The sequence below is a fragment of the Falco rusticolus genome, chromosome 5, assembly GCF_015220075.1.
Source record: "Falco rusticolus isolate bFalRus1 chromosome 5, bFalRus1.pri, whole genome shotgun sequence".
Taxonomy (NCBI): domain Eukaryota; kingdom Metazoa; phylum Chordata; class Aves; order Falconiformes; family Falconidae; genus Falco; species Falco rusticolus.
In genome coordinates this window covers 40,372,341-40,394,216 of record NC_051191.1, presented here as the reverse complement: position 1 = coordinate 40,394,216, position 21,876 = coordinate 40,372,341, and the positions used below count along the sequence as shown (strand labels likewise).

The 21,876-nt window shown below is 35.5% G+C and overlaps 1 protein-coding gene across 4 annotated transcripts in view; it reads right to left on the bottom strand.

Moving 5' to 3' along the window:
* The window catches only part of SCAF11 (SR-related CTD associated factor 11), a 50,801-nt gene that overhangs the window by 15,176 nt on the left and 13,749 nt on the right, over positions 1-21,876 (bottom strand). For 3 of the 4 annotated variants that reach the window (XM_037388026.1, XM_037388022.1, XM_037388024.1), the window contains exons 2-10: positions 18,978-19,058; positions 18,006-18,160; positions 8,900-8,977; positions 7,096-7,193; positions 5,949-6,016; positions 5,231-5,310; positions 3,035-3,141; positions 2,037-2,126; positions 617-723 (exon numbers count right to left, since the gene is read on the bottom strand). In XM_037388026.1, the coding sequence (XP_037243923.1) occupies positions 617-723; positions 2,037-2,126; positions 3,035-3,141; positions 5,231-5,310; positions 5,949-6,016; positions 7,096-7,193; positions 8,900-8,977; positions 18,006-18,160; positions 18,978-19,038 (844 nt within the window). In that variant the 5' untranslated portion in view covers positions 19,039-19,058. The remainder of the gene's footprint in view (positions 1-616; positions 724-2,036; positions 2,127-3,034; positions 3,142-5,230; positions 5,311-5,948; positions 6,017-7,095; positions 7,194-8,899; positions 8,978-18,005; positions 18,161-18,977; positions 19,059-21,876) is intronic. The other variant, XM_037388025.1, reaches the window with a different exon arrangement.

Genomic DNA, 21,876 nt, shown 5'->3' with positions numbered 1-21,876 from the left:
TTCTTTGAACTTGTGCAGCCTGCTGGAAGGGAAACTACACTCTTGCTGAGTATGGAGAGGCTGTTAAAGTAACTGGAGGAAGGTCATTCCTTCCACGTCTTGTCTTCTGCTAAATTCCTGCCGGATCCTGGAGCTTGAGCACTTCTGCGAACTTTTGCCCTGTAGAGCCTACAGGCATACTGAAAGAGATCAATTTTTTTGTTTCCTGACTACTCTTCCGCGGTCAGGAAACAGTTTGTTTCTCATACTGCACAATACAGCACTGAACTATGTCAAGCCATTCATAATGTATCAAAATGAGACTTATCCTTGAACAACAGGAAAAGAAGCTGTAACGTGAAAGAAAGTGTTGAATTTAGAAATGGAATTAAGTTAAATAAAATATTATTTTGATCTTCAAGTGAAGAACAGTTATGCTGGTTTTAGGGTGGCTGGTTCATCTTCTATATTCTCATTTCAGAAATAAAACAGCTGGGTTTGAAATAGCACCAAAGTGCATCGAAACAGATTTATTTTCTGTTACCTGTTACTATATACTCCACTTGGATTTCAAAGAATCATATTTTAACAATATTCCACATGAGCTATAAATAAAACTTACAAAAAAAAAGTTTACCAAAGTTTTCCAAAGGCCTGATATTTATTGGAAGCGTTGTCCCTGCCACTGTGGCAGAAGTGAGAAGAAAGGTCTCAGCTTCAGCTCCATAAGACACTAAAGGAATTCTGGAAAAGTGAAAGCATTAACATCAGTTATTTCAGCTGTTTGTAGCGAGCTTTGGAAACAATGCACAAACCCAAAACATTAGGCCACCATGACACAACCTTATCACAGTTTGAGAGAAAGGCAAAGTTGACAACGAACAAAACTTTTCTTCTCACATTTAATTTCAGGCTTGTATTATTGCCTAGCTGGTAAAACAGTTTGAACAAGGTATGTTATGTTAAAGCAATAAACATTTGGCTTTCTTCAAAGCCAAACATAGCACTGTAACAAACAATCTAGTCCACATTTGTAGACTATACTACTGGAATACTGATTTAGTACTTCAGCAGAAGAATAATCTTTTCTGCAGAAAAATGATGAATTGTCTACACAGCAATTTAGTAAAGGCTTCTTTCCTTTTACCGAACTATTTATATACTTATTCAGACTCGCTCAGCAAACCTTGGGTGAAACCAAGAGTTTAGTTATAGATCTACAATTTCAATTTACCACCGAGTAGGAATGAAATCTTCCATAAGGAAAAGTACATGTAAAAAACCTAAAATTTATTATTTAAATCCTAGGTACAACTTTTAATTATAGTTAAAAATCTCTTTACTTGCTCTTTTGTCTTTAGCCTTTGTATACATACCTAGAGTACAGAGGTATGTATTGAAATTAAGATTACAGACAGAAACAAGTTCTTACTGTGTTATTTTAAAACCAGTTATTTTTTATGCTTCTGCTTTATATTCATGAAAACATCCTTAGGGTATGTTTTAACATGCATCTGCTCTCTGACAAAAACCATAAATATTTTATGCTGTTTTGTTTGATAGAACCCCTCTTAACTCTTTCTAGATGCACTTGTCTGTAAACAATTGCAGAAAGTGTTAGAACCAACCTGTGGAGAAGGGGGTTCAAGGTGGAAAATCAGAATCTGACTGATGTTAAAGCAAACAATCTGATTTCTAGTGATAGAAATTATTTAAAGAGCACATTGAACTAACTTCCAAATAGAATATATATTTGAAGTCACGTTTCTGTGAAAAAGTGACATATTATGATGCACAAGTCATGGAGTTACTAAGCTTGTCTCAAGTACCAAAAAAACATGAAGATATACAGAAAAGAATCTATTGTCATAAGAACAGCCTGCAGCAAATACACAAAAATTTAACAAGTTACATGCGAACACTATTTAGTTTTATGATGAAATGGTACCGTTTTATGAGCAAACAATATTCTATCCAAAAAGCAATTTGAATTAATTGAATTCCAAACCTGAAGTATTTCATTAAGTTCCTTTGCACTATGAACCCAAAGCACATACCTTTCAACTCTAGGAATCACAGATGAACAGGACAATTCCAATTCCTGTCTCTTCTGTCTGATCACTGTATTGACCTCCATGAATTGTGTACTGAAATAATGAAAAGTTAAAAAGAATAACTTTGTACTATGGCAATTTTGTATTTCGGTATTGCTTCTATCAATGACTTTTTAAAAAAAAATTAACTGTATTACAACTTTCAGCAGTCATGATGAAACGATGCACGGTTACTGTTTAAAGGGAAGAAGCAGTCACGGTAAATATAACACAAGTCCTAAATAAACGAGGCAGGCAGAATGGAAAACAGGAGGGTAGATGTGTCTTCTGGGGAGTTGAAAGATGAAGAAACTTTGCATCCTTGACAAATTAATAATCTTGCATGCAGACTGCTGAAAACATTCAGACACAATGATTTTTTTATTAGGCCATATTATCCAAATAATGTTTTTCTAGACTGTTCTTTTTCTTCCATCTTCTCAACCAAAAAAAATACCTTTTTTTGTTTTTATTACAGCCATTCTGAAGTATTAGGCTCATTAAGCAAAATTGCTTCATGTATGTTTAAAGTATGCCTCCTGGAGTTTGGAGTCAAGAAAGAACAGAAAAAGATTGTTTCTGATATGAAACAGAATATTTATTGTTAACTGTTCTGCTAACTCCTGTTGTAGGTCTAACCTCTTCCTACCCAAGGCTTCAATTCAGCAAGGAGTTTAAATATGAGCTAAAAATAAAACTTATTTACTCCTATTAAATCAGTGAGATTAAAAACACACACTTCAGTAATTTAGTGCTGAACACATGACAAAAATTGGGGTGTGCCCTTAAATATACTAATACAAAAATTTGTTTAAACCTTTAACTGCTCTTCATTAATGACTATAAACCCAGCCAAACTTCAAAATACTTTGAGGCAGAATATAAAGATAGAAACAGAAGGAACCACAGCATCTACAATAAAGCAACCCATCAGTTTATATTAAGCATTAGTATATACTAACCAGTCATTTCTACAGCTAAAAAAGGATTCTTCATTGCTACCACCAGCCAGAAGCATGCTGAAGAAATTAGTTCTGAAGCACTCATTCCAGCAGGTCTCTCTTCTGGGCTACAAAAAAAAAATAAAATAATTCTGAATTAAAGACATCCAAAATAAAACAATTAACATTTAATACATGAAGATGCACCAATGTGCATCTAATGTAAATAGCTGGGATTCTCCTTTGCCTTCAGGTAGGATTAAAAAATTGAAGACTCATTGGCACATATGTTTACTCGGCCCTCACATAAAGGCACAATACTCAGTCCACTTCATATTTCAACAAATACACCACCTTCTATTTCAATTGTTAACAATGTCTAGCCACCCGCTGTATGCTAGTATATTGCCTTTTGCATGGTGTGCAGTGAACTCTGTTGCTGTGTACTGGGCTGGCTGCCGGGGCAGGGTGTGTGTGTGTGTGTAAGATCTAAACAATGAACCTCCAGACACTCTTCCCAGACTACCAGACTGACACACTCATCTACACTGACCCATTTTTGCCATTTATATCCTTTCACCTAAAGGGTTTATGCCACCTCAAATCTGACTAAAACATTCCTGTTCATTCCCCATGGCTGGTATTTTAAGATGAGAACTTACAGAGTCTTTCCGTCATTTTCTTTTGTATGCTATCTATATGTATTTACTCTGATGAAAAATAAACTTCATAATGGTTGACAATATATAGATATGTGTCAAGTATGCAGCCATTATCCATATGCTCCATCAAACCTGGGCAGAGAGCTGCTTTTGATGGGAACATGCCCTATTTAATCAGTGTGCACATTCAAAGTTTCTCCTAAAAAGCTGTTCAGTTTTATTTTTAAAATACTGTAATTCTGAACATTAAGATTCTTTCTCCATCTACAAAAGCTATCCAGATGTTCCACAAATATCCTTATAAATTGGTTGTTAGTAAATCAGTGCTTTCTTTTAAATTCTTCTGAACTTTATTGGAAAATTGAGTCCTGTACCTCCTCCTGAATGTTTTTAATGTCTCTACTTCTGTTTTTGCACTTTTTTTTTTTTTTACAACTTGTACCATTTGAGACATTAATGCTATTAAATAGTGCACCATAAATCAGTGAAACTAGATATGAAAGCATTCACCAAGCTTGAGGTCAAACTAGAGGTTTATCTATCATTAAGCTCTATCCTTCCAGTTCAAAACCTCCTCAATTCCACGGAAAATACCTTTAACTTTATGTGGTAACAGAACCAAAATTTCTGAATACCTGACTCTGAAGGGAAGGCTGGAGCCAAAGACAGCCTTGAGAAATATGGTGTATAAGCACTCAAACAAAAGTGACAACTTGGGCCACCAGCAACTGAAAAGACACAGGATGTAGTACGTGTCCATATACTACATGAAGCAAGGCAGCAGGCAAGAGAGGAACCTGAAGACAGTTTTTCCTCCAAATGTTTAAACTTTAGGTAAGAGAGAAGGATGAATAATGACGATGACATTTACACTTCAGAATGAAATTTATGGCCTAAAACTATTTCATGCAAACACATTTACGTGTACAACTATAAGAAAGAAAGCACTGACCACAAACTTGTCTCCCAGAGACAAAAGTATTTTTGAAAGAAGGGAAGGCAGAAATCAAACAAAAGAGCCTTTATAGCTCCTTATAAATTCTGCATATTATAAGCCTATGTTACAGGCTAAAATTTATGAACTAAACAAGAAACCTGGAAACACAAAGATTATTGGGAGTAATCTCCCATTAAAAAATAACAACTTGATGCAAGCTGTAATATCCATGGCTTATTCATACAACAAATTGCTTGGCTGATTATAACGATGTATTTTCATGAAAATAATGAAGACCTTCATATCCTTCATATAATAGTACTTGGCTAACAGCTTGTAGCTGATATAATCTTCTTTTGGTGAAGAAACATGAAAACAGAGTAGGTACAGTACCTTATAATGTAAAATTCTAATCTAAACAAAAATATTCACCACCACAAAATGTCATTTAATCTGAGAGAGAAGCTAATATAACTGAGCACTATATTCTAGTTACTTCCTTCAAGACAAAGAGAGACAAAGTAACAGTTTGGATTATACTAAAATTAACAGAGAAGTTAAGCTTAAAAATAAGCAGAAAGGTAGTTTTAAAAATGCTTACGTGAAAAAAATGCTTACATATGTTTCATTCTCAAAACCAACCTTGTTTATCTTCACAGACAAAGCTTTCTTGTTTCGTTTGTCATACAAAATATTACCTGTATTGAATAAGAAAAAAGCCACTTTGATCTTAACTTTAGTAGCATATTAGTTTTTAATTGTTTGACAATATCATTAATGCAATGAGAGGTTAGTGAAAATGTCTCTCTCAAGTGTATTTACAACGTGTTTACATACAACCTGAGTAAAATTAAAATGCCTGCACCTTCACAATAGCAGTTTTCACCTCTTCAGGTATTTGCTTAGTTTTGTATGTTATGAACACACCTATTGAACAGTATCTATTAAACAAGCCTCTCAAAACAGCAGCCCCAAATACAACTAAGTGTGTCTTGTGTCTGAACTCTCACCAAAAAGCTTCCTGTAAATAAAAGCCAGTCATTAGCTGTGCACCGACTCTCTGATGCAGAGAATGACTTCAGGCTAAAACCAAATCCATTTCACTTGTGACTTGAAATTGAAGTGAAGAGGCAGTCTTTCTAGTAAAATAAGAACAGTAGTTTCACATACTGCTATTTTTCTCTGAACTTCCACGCCTCTATATTCCTTGCTATTTGGTTTTCATATGCAAATGTAAGCAATTAAAAAAAGAAAATACTGGCTCACCAAGAAAAATTCTAGAGTTCCTTAATAAAAAACTGCAATTCTAGCAAATGGAGGACAAATACCAACTTACTGTATTTTTTCTTCACAACTTTGCTTAATTTTGTTGTTAATGGCCCTCTGTCTGGACATACAGCTCTTCTGCAAGATTAAGAAAAGATATAAAAGTTATTTCTGGGCATATTTAAGTTAAGAGTACACACATCAAACAAAATCAGGTCTTATTTTAAGGAATTTTTATTTTGCACGTGTAAGTAACTTCTGACCACCACTAAAACTGAATTTGCAGCATGTGTATCATCTTCCATATACTAAAAGCCACAGTGCTTCAAAAAGCTTACAGATGTAAAAAAAAAAAAACCCAAAAAAAAAGAAATCAATTTACACAATTTGTGTAAATCTGAATGCTTGATTTCATGGCAAGATATGAAAGGTATTATAACCTGCTTCCATAAATACTTTCAAGAATATCAAAGTCAATGGCGATTCAGAACAGTGAGGCATGAAGATCAATTTATCTTACTTATTTTCTATTAAGAGCTAAAAAAGGTAATTTACATCCAGTTATCTTTTCTGTAGCGAGTATGTTTCAAATTCAGTCTGGAGAACTCTGTATATATTGTATATTCCATTAAACACTGACTTCAGATTATCACAATTTAGTGAAATTTGTCTGTAATTCTGAGCTTCCTCTCATACAATGCAGCAAATGTGACAAGATAAAGTTTCTCAAAACAGGAACAGTATTTTCGCAGTTCCATCTCAAACCAACTAGAATAAAATCAGTTCTTGACTACAACTGTGTTTTATAGTAAAACAGGAACACTACCAATGTTTATGATAACATGCAAGGAAGGGGATGTCTGTTTAGATAACCAAAGAAAAAGCTCTATATTGTTACAATATGATCTATCCATAAAATCTGAATTCAAATTAGTAAGAAATTGCTTGAAAAATGCAAATTTCAGAGCAAGATGCAAGAAATATGCTGTTCCTTACTTCTCACTTGCTGTTGTAAGTATTCAAGTGGTAATTACATCAGCGTTAAAAGTAAAGCTAAACTGCCACTGACAGAAAAAAGTTTTTTAGAATAAACTTGATTTTTTAAAGATTTTTCTAGGGTGTACACTTTAAAACAGTTCTTATATTTTTATATTTATATAAAATATATTTGATATTTATATAGTTTTAATATTCCATTAGAACAATGGACAACCAACCTCATAAAGCTTCTCATTTTTGCATGGCTATATTTTCCTTTGCTGCAGGCACAGTTTTCCTCCTCTTCCTTCCTCCTCAGTTGTTTTTTAATCTGAACCTGTATTGAAAAATAAAGTCAATCCAATCTAGAATCTCAATACATACGGGCTTTAAATTTGTTCAGGCTCTTAAGGTCTACAGAGAAAATAAATTCAGAAGGCCTTGAAACTGTTTCAAAGAATTACTTTGATGTCACAGTTTGAAGATTTTATTTTTTTTCATTTGTTTTTCATGAAATGGAAAAACCCCCACCTTGATGTGTATATTGGCTATACCAAAGACACATACTAATTCCACAAGACCAAAAATCCCTGAACATTCAGACTGCCATGGCAAGTACCTCAAACCTACGCACTGTCTTCCACTGAGAATTTGGAAGCCACATTTTTTTTTAGACTAAATTGGTTGATCTGAATACACAAGGTTTAGCTTGGGAAAATGCTTGACTACCACTCAATTTCAAACACTTCCTCATAATTAAAAACACCTCATTTTCCTCCAGAGTAAAATAACTCAAGGATTTTATGTAACTTTCCCGCCCCCCATCCATCTTCAAAATTCTAAGCAAGCAATACAATTTTTACTACATACTATGAAGTTACCTCAATGGCTACACTGCAATTGTTTGTGTTAAGATATCTTGTATTTCCTCATTCTAGAATCTTGGCTTTACATGCAATTCCTCAAGCTATTAGCATCATAATTATGAACATCACACAGGAATAATGCCAGTCTCCTGTTAATGCCACTGCAAGTACTGACCACTGTGTCAGCATTTCTAATGGTACACATTCCACCTACCCCTACTGCTCCAGCGGCTGCTTTGCAGAGCAGGGCCCTTGTTCTCTGCCCACCTGTTTACACTGCAGTTCTACAAAGAAACTTTCAAACGGTATCACAATACAGCCTTCACACTCTTCCAAATGAAATCTTCAGTTTACCTAGTTTCAGCTACAACTTCCTTGATTCTTTAGAAATAAAGAAGGTAAAATATGCTAGCATAGTTTTCTATGAGAAGGAAGTATCTGTGGCTGGTCAGTGCGTTTCCTTTGCAGGTGACTACCTGGGCCTCTAGAAGCACAAGAAACCGATACTGGGAACCTGTTCTCTAAACATCACAAAATGCAAACCTGACAGCTTCAGAATTACTTTTAACCATAATTTCACCAAAGAATTTCAAAATTGGATACAGAATTATCAGCATCTTTCTACATACATTTTCAAGATCGTTTATCAGAATCAAGTTTTATTTTCCTATTTCATAAACTACTCTCCACAGCAGTATTATTCAGAAAAACTGAAAAAAAAAAATATCAGAAATTTACATTGAACAAAGCTTAACGTTAACTAATTCCTCTTGCCTTCATGTGTTTTTGTCTGTGAATTAAGAGGCTGTTAACACACAAGATTCACCTTAGCTAAAATAAAATAAAACGCAAGATTGCATGCTAATTGATATAACACTTGTTTACAAAATCTAGTTAAAACCCACCATACTTCTGTTCTTGGATTTATTAGGAACATTCAAAGATAGTATAAAGTAGCAATAGTAGCTTTATCATTATTATTATTATTACTGTAAACGCTTGCTTTGAAAAAATAATTAAGAATAGTTCCTAGCTTCAAATATGTAATAGAAGCATCAAAGCAACAATTATTTTGTTAGGAAAGATTAATGACCGCAGACATATGAATAAAAGGCTGCAGCATAACTTGGGCATTCCTACAACTTAAGTTATTTAAGAAAATAAGTCTGGAACTTACCTTTATCTGCTTTTCTAATGCATCAAGCCTGCATACTGCTTGAAATGGTCTGCGATCAATAGGACATGAAGCCTGTGTCTGAAAAATTATTTTTCTTGTTACAAAATCTGTAGTAAGTTAGGAGCAGTCTTCTATACTTATATTTGCTACTACAGTAGCTTACAGAAACACACAAAATTACAACTTGTCCACAATAAGAATGTAATTGCACACATTATCCACACATTCAGTATTTTGTTTCATGTAAGTAGATTTCTTCTTAGGGGAAAATCTAAAGGAAACAAGAATGTAACTCTGAAGTTGTGTTCAAACAAATAAAAGCATTTTGCATCACATTAGCTACCTTTTTTTAATCCCTGTTAGGTAACTGATTTTATACCAATATGAAAATGTTCTTTTCATTTCTTGTTCTTCTAATGTTTTATTTCTTAATGTTGTTCTCAACAAAAAGTGTGCTGGGTCATGCCCACAAAACTGGTAAGAACAACAGGAAACAGGGTAATACTTTCCTTCATCTTGCATATGTATTTGACTATACATTATTTTTTTTTGCAGCTAGCAGAGAGAACAGATTCCTATGTGTAAGACAACTACAGTTTTACAAATCACTTTGCAAGAAAATGGAATTGAAGATTATTTTATGCTCAGTTTGATGGAAATACAGATTTATTGTTTTTTCCCCAATCACCTAAATGCATTCTTACTGAGGCTGCACTAAGTCAGATAACATTTTATTGCTCTGTGCATGTGTGTTATCCACCATAGAAGAGGGAAACTTCAACTGAAGCTACACCCAACTGGATCATGTAGTGTTAACTTTCAGGGAAATCCCTATTAGATATTAATTTTTGCTGTTAGAGAACTATTTATTAGTTTTAATTCCAGATATGTGTTGGGGAGGGTGTTGGTGGGTTCTTTTGTTTGTTTGTTTTGGTTTTTTGTCATCCTTCCCCTCCCTCCCCTTCATTCCATTGGCCTTCACAGGCTCAGTTCAGAACCCTTCCAAAAGAAAGAAAAAAGCCCCCACACTCAGCCTCCAGTCCTAATTCATCCACAGAACAAGTAGATTAATTGTATGCCCTTCAGAGGCATGCAGTTTCTGCCCTTAAAAGAATATTAGGGTTTTACACTTTATATTTATGCAAGCAAGATGCAGTATTACAATCGCATAAGCAGCTATGAGAAACCTGCATATGAACTCTGCCCTGAAATTCAGTGTTGAACTTCATTCCTGTCTTTCTATTGGGGCTTTTAATTTTCCAGTTCATTCCATTCTTTTCTCAATTTCAAATAGTGCTCAACTTCTTTTTCACCTACGCAGCCCTCAAACCTTGAGGATTCAGGAAGCTTTTGATTTCAATTGAAGTAGACAGAACAGAAGTTAGATGATTAAAAAAAAAAAACAAACCACCCAACAAAACCAAAAAACCCCAGGCGTAGTTTCATGAACAAGTTGTTGAACAAGAACATACGCTAAAGCCATTACCTCTCCTTTTGATGCTCTGGTATTTTATCCTAACTAAAAAACTTCCCCCTGTTGGGGGATACCATTGTTCCCTCCGGTGTCAGGGGCTTGTTTAAGAAAAGCATATTGGGTAATTAAGCCAGTTCCCTAAGGACTCTGATTATGAAGAGTTTTTGTCCTGTAGTCAACGTAAAGTTAACTCACAGTAACATAGCAGTGTATTATTCAGCTGGGATATTTGATAGCATGCAGTGCACTCTAACTGCTGAATCAGCTGCAAGCTTCAAGGTAAATACTTTGATTCTTAGATATACCAGACTTTCAAAGATAGGTAGGAGCAAGTTAGTTTTCTTAGTAGTTTTCAGTCTCATTTCAGGATTCACCTTAGCTGAAAAGTAAGCTTTTCCAAGAATACAATCTGTTTCTATGTTACATTTACACATGAATATTAAGTTATGTTCCCAAGTCTAAGTCACAGTAAGTTATGTGTATTTATTGCAATGAAGTATCATAGAGTACTAGCAGCAATCCACATGACAAGCGTTTTTGCTCCACTAGAAAAGTATTCGCTCTTATATGTTCAGTTCTTCTGGACAAATGTTCAACAATTACATACAGTTATACATAGTAGCAGAAAAAGAGGAAAACATTCTGGAAGCATCAAAAGCTACCGTTAGGTTCAGGTATGTTCAGAAAAAGCAGATGCTCTTTCCACTCCTACTCAGTTGCTTTTCATAGCCCTAGCACTATCTGATAGTTTGTAACATATCTCAAGCAAAATTCCAGTAAGGACAGGACAGTCCAATGTGCACCCCCAGGCCCCCTAGCACACTACAGTTGTTGGGTAGCCTGAGGAAAGCTAGAGGTTACTTCATCTATATAACACTTTTGTCTAAACATGCATCAGCTCTCATCTGTCTGCTAACATACAAGACCAAGCCTTTCAAATGGAAATGGAAGAAAAAAAGTTTCCCCTGTTGCTTTTTCTAATGACAAGACTGAATTTGCGCTGATACAGAAAGGAGTAAGGGTAAAAAAACCTGACTACATTTTTACAAGAAGCAGTCACGAGGAGTGGTGGCCTTTCACCATCTCTCTCATTTTTGAGACTATGGTTCAGTAACAAAGAAGGTGTTGAGTCTTTAATCCAAGGCAAGTTAGCAGTTCCTCCCTTCTGAGGCTTCTGTTCAGGCAGCATCATAAGTAATAATGAATGTACACTGTCCTTTTTGGGGAAAAATATTTGAAACAAGAAAAAAAGCCGCTGAGGTGGGGTGAGTCCAAGCAGCAGCTATCAATTTTACTATGCACAAGGGAGGACTGTGTGGGACTGGTCACAACTTAGAAAGACCTTCTAAGTCTGCAGTATCTTCCTTTAACATAGCTGTTTATTTACATAGCTGCATGTTTACTACATGCAGAACACGTAGTATTTAATGTAATCATCAAAATCATTAGAACCTCACAGCGGGTATTTGTGACTTGCTTTGCTTTTGTTCCCAACAGTGCTTTTCTTGGAAAATCAGAGTAGTAGCTTAACACACTTCAAAATGTCTTAGATTGCTTTACTCTCCACAAGAAATTACACAGTTTTCACGTTAAAACTGGTAACTCTGCAGTGATTCATTCTTTCACCTATCCTGTAATATCCAGAGAAATCGCATCATAAAATATGTAAAGCATTCATTACACCTGCAACCCCTGAAAAGCTATCCATGAGCACGTGTGTTTGTTCTGAAGTTTTCCAAAGTATCATTTTATAGTACTTGGTTTTGACTATCCTCTAGAAAAATCTTGCTTTAGCTCCACAGGCATAACCTAGCGTTCAATATTCTTGCAACTGCTACAGCACCACATAACTGTGATCTCTGAACTCAAGGAGAACTTATCCCTTATTTTAACTGCATCACTTCAGGCAGCACTTGACCAAAGTGAGGTAGACAAAAGGCTGAAGAGGTTACTATACACCAGCTGGGAATTTTCAGGAAGCTATACAAATAGGTGCAATCTAACCCCAAAACATATTTGGCTGGTAAAATAACTAGATATTCCCATCTCATCAAGTTCCATATTATGAGGTTTCATAACAAGTAGTAACAAGGTAGGAGTATGGAATTAAAGTTGCTGCAGTAAACCCGTTCCTCTGCATTTTTTTTTCCTTCAAGTGGCCCATAATATAGTCTGTTCAACTACTGTACTGAAAAGCTAATCCAAAAAGAAACATGATCCTGCACTCTTTACTGCTTTTTTATTAGAGAAGCTGTTAAACAACAGAAAAAATACCAGATTCTCCTAACTAAATTCAGGCTTAAAGGTGAGGTTTAGACTTTAAAGTAACATTTTCCTGTACATTTCACTCCACCTAGTAATAATAGTACACTAAAAAGCCCACAGTTTTACCTTCAACTTCAGTGAAAAGGGAGACTGTAACACACACAGTAGGAAATACCTGTCCACAGTTTGATGAAAGAAGAGAAGGAAGCATGTAAAAACAGTCTACTTAAGAAAAGCAAGTACATGTAAAGTTTTTTGAGTTATGCTTCAGGAAAGCACTGTTTCTGATAAGAGATGTTGGGTTTTTGGGTTTTTTGAAATATCATTCATGGGTAGTAAAGACACAGAATGCATAAGAATAGAGATTCTAGTCTCAACACCTAATCAACAGACTACCTAGTCACAATTCCAAACAGCTATCTTCTCTCTACCTACATCGTGTAGTTGGCTACCCCTTAACTTCCAATCCAAAATTGCCATAAAGCACTGACAAGTTGTGTCATTGTACGTACTTTGACACTGTATTATTGGAAGAATTATAGTCAAATGCAAAATCACTCATGCAGACATTTACACTACATTTCAGTGGCGTGAACATTGGTAGGATGCTGCATGAATGTACTTGATAAATCACAGCATCACAAAATGGTTAAGGTTGGAAGGGACCTCTGGAGGTCATCTTGTCCAACTGCCCACCTTAAGCAGGGGAACATGTCAAGAACAACTGTATACCACAAACATGTAATTTGAAAAAAGGTATCTAAAGCCTAAATTTTCTGAAAGAATTTGAGTAATACAATTTTTCAGTGTAGCAGTTCTCAGATGCATTGTCTACATACACATTTCCTTGGATGCACTTGAACAAGAAGGTTTTTTTATTGTTGTTTTGGTTGTTAGGTTTAGTGTTTCTTTAAAAACACTGCATATTTGGTTCGTGATTGTAATCTTAATCTTGCCCACAGTGCTCTGTACCACAGATCACCATGGAGCTTGTTGAAACATAAGCCAATTCCTTCCTATATACTTTAGGACAAAAGAAATCCAGATCAGAAAGAATACACATTAAGAATTCCAGTTACCATACAGGTTAAGTCTCTACCCTCAGGAGACTACACATGTGCAGTACACTCTACATAATCAATGATCCAAACCTTATACTAGCACAAAGGAAATTACTATTCTAATAACAGCACATCTGCTAGAAATGTAACACAAGACAGCCCTTTGTGCCAACTGCTTAGCTTTAAGTCAACAACTGATACTACACAGGGCCCTGCCTGAATATGCCCCAATGCTCTGGAGAACTTACAGCTGAACATACTCCACTTTCAAACCCTCCAGATGAGGCAAAATGAATGAGGGAAACTAGGTGCAGAGACAAAGAGATACAAGCTTAGTAAGGGAGGGTCACTGAAATCAAGGTCTCTTCCACAATCATTGTGTTAATGCAGATAGCACACAACCTTTTCTTTAGCACTCCTCTCTCATGATGGTTTATAAGAGGAATTAATAGATAGAGCAAGGATAGAAGTCTTCAGTATATTTATTAGCAGTCTGAAGAACAGAGGGGAAGTTAAAAAGCCTAGAGTAAAGCAGAGTATATTTAATCTCTAATTTAAGATGGTTTTCTTCGAATAGAACACAAAAAAAGTAGACAATTTTCCTCTAGTGCATACAGGCAAGATACTACTGCTGCTAAAGCAGTTGTCTTAGCTGAAGTGATTTTGGCTACTTGCCATTGATACCTAGGTTGACTTCCCTTCACATAAGCTTTACTGAAATGCTTCAGAACTGATTATTATAAAATAGAACATACGTGCTTACCAACTGCAATACAAAATACAAGCATACCAGAAAAAAAAGGGTAAAAAATTTAGTTTTGACCCAACTAGTTTTAATCTACTAGTGGTATTACAGACAAGAGAAACACATAATATAATTATTTCCCTTCATGTAACACAACAGGACCAATGTTTGAAGACTATCGGGGGGGGGGGGGGGGTGTTGGGTGTTCTGTCTCTGGTCCCCCTGCCCCCCTTTTTTTGTACACGCAGTAACAGCCAAAGCTCCCTCTGTTATGTGGGCAGAATAATGTTATGATGTACATGTTCTTTATACTGAAAGCAACCCTTCATGTAACTCTATCCTTCATCACTCCCATTGAAAGGTGTGCCCAACAACCTCAGCTCTAGATCTAGTGCCTTTTACTTTTTATGGTCTTCCAACATAGCCTCACTGAAATAGAAAGTCTCAAGCTTGAGAGTCTCCATTCATACATTCCACAACGTTGGTTTACAGAAGCAGTTGACAGCTAGCACAGGGCGAGTGACATTTATGTTAATCTTCACATGTCTACTGAAAACAGTCCCCAACAGTCTGCCTGTGCAGTGGTGCCCAGCAGTTCTTGGGGGAGCACTGGTTAGCATGGCCAAAGGCATGCAAGTTGACAGTCTAGTAGTACAGGAGAGTTTAGTAGTGTAGGCAACTGAATTTAGTGCACAGCAGTGCTCTCAGATGCTGCAATTAATTACAGTAAACATAGGCAAAGAGAGCAGAACGATTTAAGGGACATTTAGAAGTTAATCCAAAGACTAGTTTCTTAGTAAGGATTCTGCTCTCCCCTGCATTTTCCTTTTAGGAGTTGGACACCTTTGAGGAAAAGGGAAAGAAAATACAGCGTGGATTCAACTGCAATGCTACTGAATTCTGAAACTAAATGCTCAGATTTAGCCATCAAGATCTGGTATTTTAGATGCTCTGTGGTAAATTTCCTATCCATTTTCAGCCCTTCAAGGAATGAACCGGAAGACACTTAAAACCAACCTTTTTATATAGCTTTTAAGTGCACTTTATCTATACTCTCCCTTAAAAACTGAGATCTTAAAAGTGTTATTGCTGGTGCTTCTAGACAGAAAACCTACAGGTACAACACACTTAATTGCAGTTGCAATGTTGAAACTCTCCTGTAGATAGAAGAGGGAGCAGAAGAGTAAACAAACTCTTACCATCTGCCTAAACTACCCCAGTTTTAATTAGAATATCAGTTACATATAGAAGTCAGAAACTCTCAGAAGAGCAATGATTATGTATAATTTGAAAACAAAAGTTTAAAGAAGTAGTTCCCATTATATTTTGAGGTCCAGATGCAACAGAGAAAGATAGAGGAAATATCCAACTTGAACACAGACTGCTGGCAAAGCTTTTAGGTGTATGGAGCACAACTGTAGATAAACAGAAGTGCACTTCCAGTAATGTGAACATTGGCTTATTTTTTTTTTTTTAAACTCAATCTTAATTCTGAATTTTGTTATTCTACAGCACTTAAACAGGAAAACAATGGTTTTTAAGCCAATTTATTTATACCTAAAATACTTGATCTTCAAACAGAATCCAGCAGCATATTTTTTGAAAAGCAAATTAATTTTTGTATCTTCATTATTCAGAGTGCCTTAAATTTGACTACTTGTCAATTACTTAGTTTTTGTTAGTTCTGATCAATCAAGAACTAGCAGAGAAAGCTAAACCTTATGCTATACTTCTGAAAAAAGAACAAAATCATTTATTTACTAAATATTAATAGCAGACAAAACCCACATGGCATCAGCATGCTTCAGATGGCCACGTGCTTATAGTATGTTTCTATCATTCCAAACTATAAAACCTCATCTGCTTCTTACAGCTGAAGCCTCTGAACATCTGTCAGGCAGTTTCAACACTTCCCCCCCCCCTTTACTTTTAATTAAAACTAATAGATTAGGCAATAGAGTTTCATGAACTCAACTGTCAAGTAGCCTCAGAAAAGGAAGACTGGCTGGTTTTACTCATCAGATGTCACTAATGGAAAGAAGCAGTAGAAGCCTTACTTAGCTTTAAAAACAACCCCCAACCATTTTTACAGCGTCACATCTACTTTACTTGTAAACTGTTAAGAGTAGAAGTTGCTTTTATTCTATTTGGATAGTACTTTGTGGTAAAAAAAAAATAATCTGACATGACAAGAAAAAAATGTCATTCATTTCCCTCTTTAAAACAAGAAAATTTCCCTTCCTCATTGGGCTTAAAAGCATCTGTTAGATAATGTGAACAAACTGAAATCTAGCAGCAAGCCTTCCATCTACTGTACTGCTTCCCTGTGCTTGTCACTATTTATTGCCTTTCAGCTGCCATTATAATAACTAGCTAAGGAAGTCAGGATAAAATTGTGGATGAGAGTTTCCTGTTCCCTTATAAATAAAAGCACTGCAATTAGTCATTTGCAGACCACAGTATCTGGCAAAAAGAGACTCAGTTTATTATTCGGTTTGTGAATCTAAAGCAAGTTTTACCTAACAACCTTTTTTAAATACTCTTAAGTTCATACAAAATCTTCTGAAGTGATTTATGTTACTGTCTGCCTTCAGTAATAAATAACACAAAAATTAAGGTTAAAAATATAGCAAGTAAAAAATAATATAAGCATATTGTATATATGTGCGTATATATATATACACACACACACTGTATATATTCATACATATAAGTTATACCAACCTTCTAAAGGATATACTGAAACCAAAATAATAATTTACTTCAAAAGAAAGTTATTACAGAGAAACTAAGCAGTGGTCTCTACTACAATGAGCAACCAATTTAGGTGCACAGAAGTAGGACAAAAAGCCAGCATCTCATTTCAGCACCCCTCCAATACAACATAAAGCAATTCTAATTTGGTGTTTTATATTGGCAATTGAAAAAGTTACAGGAAAGGTACAGATACCAAAGACTTAATGCAATGATTACAGCACGTATGTGAGGACGAAGGGATTAAATAGAACAAATTAACAACAATTTGTTCAACAAGTCATTTTTCTTTAAGGTTCCAGAACAATCTACAAAAGGATTGACATAGAACAAGTAATAGCCATAATTAAAATGAAAATTTTACATTCAGAATAGCACTGAACCATTTAGCTAAATTCTCTTTAGAGTTAGAAAACTAAGGTTTTATCAGACTCATTTTGTAGACAAACATAAAAACATATTGGTCCCAGCCCTGAGCTGACAGTATGACAAACAGCATAACAGATAACAAAATAAGCAATATCAAACAGTATTATGTACATGTCATAATCTTCCAAACAGCCAACACCATTTTCTTTCTGATCCGTAATCTCTAGTAACCATTACTAAGTCAGGATGTCTAGTGAAAGTAAACACAAAGTATGTTACTGCACTAAGGAGAAAATTTCCAATCATCTATTTATAAACTGGTCATTGAAATACTTCTGTGCAAAGCCAAAATGCGTAACTTTATTTTTCAGTGAAATCTGCCATATCTAATACGGATTTTTTTTAAAAAAAACCACACCCCTTGGTTCTTGGTCTTACCTCAGCCCATTTAAGAATACAAGTCATGCAGAAGGTATGACTGCAGTTTTCAGGAAAACCAATCTCTTGTTCTAGAAGGCAGTTCAGACAGATGGGGCATGTGTCACCATCGTATGATAAAGCAGAACAGGAACAGCTTTCTTCATTTTCTTCACCTGGTATTATTAACATTGACATTTAGAGGTTATGACAGTTTTTGAAACAAAGTCTTTCTAGATTTGAATAATAAGGCAGTAAGATACAATTTTCTGTAGTTAAAAGCAAGTTAATCAAGTTTCCATGTGTAATGCAGTCAAAACACTGGCCAGAGGAGTAGCTAAAAGAATGCATTTCAGGTGAAAAACACTACACAACGTATTTCATAGACTACTGTACCAATATTTGCCATTAAAACAAAGGCAAGTTAGCTTTAGTGCTATTTAAAGAAAGCATCACACACCATTTCCTGTTGGCCATGTAGTCATTTAGACATTGTTCTCCCAAGTCCTTCCTCCTCAGAGTTTTGTACTGTCTCCACAAAATAAATATAGAATGTGCTGGTTAATTTATGATCTTGTGTACACAGTCTACCTTCACTTCACTTTTCCAGTCTTAGGAATATTTTAATCTGAACATCCTCAAATATTTACCTTATCATGCTCTCAATTTTAGAAATTGTTTTCAGGGTATAAAAATGCAAGAACTTTTCTTCAAGGAATTCTACTCTAAATCAATTGGTTTTTTCTGAATAATAATTGACATCTCCATTTTTGTTCTGCTACTAGAAGTCAACAAGTAAAAAACAGAAGAGACAAGAGAGGATTTGGGGACTCCATAAGCCAAAGAGAAATGTTATGCTGAGATAGTGCTTATGTTTACACAAACCCTCTCAAAACAAGCAGCACACTGATTGAGAGCGCAAATGTAAAATCTGACCCTCACAACTTGAACCTGAATAATATACTTGCCTATTTTCATACACACAGACTTTACCTTCCATGCCTTCATGCTTCTGACCCTCAGTGTCTTGAATACAGTGCTTTCTGTTCTTCATCTTCTTACAAAATGCAAAGTCTGGAAGACATAGAAACAGTTTACACAACTTGTTTAGACTGCAATTTGAAAATAAAAATGACCGCTATGGATTTAATGAGTGCTCTCCAGTGCTCTTCATTTCATTAGGACTTTGTAGAGTAGAAACACCTGACATTAAGATTTAGATACAGGTAATGTACAATCTATTTGCAATTTATGAGCATTGTGAATGCTGTCTAGCAACTGACACTTCCAACTTGAAAATGTTTTTGTTCAATAAATGCAAAGTTTTTGCAGTGTTTTAAAACTACCAATGGTGCTTCTATTTTTAAAAGTTAAATGTACTGCTAAGTTTCTATGCAAACCACCCCACACAACACTGCAGTAATTAACATCTGCAGATTGCCCTTCACAAATCGTTGAAGCAACAAAATTAAACACACAAGCACCAGAAGAGTTAGTTGCTTTCCACACCCACCATCACAGTAGTAGTGGCAAGCGAGAAAAGTTACATTTTTACTTTTGCTTGCATTTCGCTTTTGTCATCCAATGAGAACCATGAGCACTCTGAAAAAAATGCGGGGAAAGTTATATCATCAAAACAAGGGACAGGTCACAAGCACAGGTGCAGTTGGAGTATCATGAATGGGAAGGGTGCACCTTTTAATTTTAACTGTTCTGTAAAGCAGCAGTATGAGTAAGAACAACAAAGAAAGAGAATATCCTTGTGATCCACATCAAATAGTTCGAAAGAATTTGATCTCGCATAAGAAACAGCAAGCGTATGTTCTTTGGAGACTGTCCTACTACGTACAGAATGAAACACACTTGAAAAAACCAAAATGTTATCTACACCAAGGACTGAATCTTCTGTGTTGCAAACTCCTGCAATCACAGTAAAGATGGTGTAAGCACCTAAAGCTCCAACCCAACAGCCCTAGAAGGACCAGCAGTTTTCTTCAGAACTATATAAAGCTTTAAAAATTATTTAAATGTACAAATTACAACTCCACAAGAGACTGAAGAAACCAGAAATTACCAAGACCTACTACTTAAGCATTCAAACCTGAAGCAAACTGACTGAGGCTTCAAACCCCTTACTCTTTAATGCCTTTGCTAGACAAAGCAGCACAACAGAGCTGAGAATGCCACAATCGCACTCCTCAACTAAACATACTCCTATTTCACCTACAAACGACACTAGCTTCCCTTTACCACCTGCACATCCAAGAGAGGGGAAAGACAGAATTTGCCTCCCAAAACTTTTCTTCTAATCAAGTCTTTATTGCTTGATCTTGGCAGCAGGAAGTGTTTTAATGATAATTTCTTTTTTTCTGAGAAAAGAAACACTGCCACAGATACCCATCACATAACATACTTCCCACTTTCTTAAGCAATCCAAGAAAGCAGGACTGATCTGTGAGTCTGGAACACAGACAGTTCATTAAAGAAATGGTCAAAACTGTGAAACTAATTAGAAATCTGTAAATAGAATTCTAAATGGCTTCAATGTTCCCATTAGAAATTACTTTTTAATTCCCCAAAAAGAACATGTGAATCAAGTCAACTGAGCGTGGCAAAAAGGGAAAGGAGAAGGTAACAAAAACGTAGTTATAAGGGAATTTTTTCCCTACACAGCTATCTTACCTTGATACAAAAAAATTACTTAAGAAGATATTATTAGGATAAATACTACCAACTGTAGAGCATTTACTAGCACTAATATTAATATGGACTGTGTTGCAGTGAATGCTCTAAGTTGTATTCAAGTTCTGTTAGGAAAACAACTACTGACCAGACCACCTGTTACCTTTTGCAGGCTAGGCAAGAAGAAACCTTCAACAAAAGCCAAAGTGCTACTTTAAGATCTAATGCTTTGAACAAGCAATATCTGCATCAAATTAGGACAGGTAAGACCACCAAAGCCACATTTGAACGTAAAATATGAGTGTGAGGTCTGTTGCTTTCATTCTGCTTTGCAAGAGGACTTAAACCTCAGCAATGATTTACAGAAGCAGAAAAATCCACAAACTGTGCCCAAACTTGTCTCAACCCTAGAAGTCCCAGTACACTTCATAGTTGAGATAGTTTAAAGACAAGATCAAAAATTCTATACTCTGCATCCATTCACAGAAGAGGTGTTAAATAGACACAATCTAGATATCAAATTGTAGCTTAAGCAGCAGCTGTAGAGTTGACGCTTATTATAACAGAGGTCTTGAGTTCACTAAGACAGATTGCAGAGAACCCACAGGAGCTCTTTAGATGTGTTTCTCCCCAGAAAAAGGTGACCTTTTCTCCATTGTACTCTTTCTAGACACAACAACATCCCTGAAATTCTTGCACAGTTACAGTAAAATAGAGATCCTAAAATTTTGACAGACTATCAGTAAATCCAAGATGTGCAGCAACTGGAAAACATTTACGTAGTGTTACATCACTCATCTCACAAACCTATTAAACAGATACTGAGTGCTGCTAACACATTTCACTTTGCACAGCACAACTTTTTGTCAGTTTGACACCATGCATTTTAGCTGAGTCTAAAGAGACACAGAGAAATTTAATATTACTGAACTATAAATATTTATAAACAAAAGACATCATCAAAATTTACATATTATTTAACAAATTAACTTTTGAAAGACTAATTTCTCCACTGCATTAAAAGGGGCATCACAAGCACTGGAATAGCTGAAGAGTTAACACTGAAGACTGTCATTACATTTATAAAATTAAAACAGAGTTAGGAAAAAAGAACACAGTGGTTTAGGAGAAGCAGACAGCACAGAAAACAGAACTTCTTTTTGTCCCAAAATGTGACATATTCCTTTAGATATTTTTAAGCTTCAAGAAG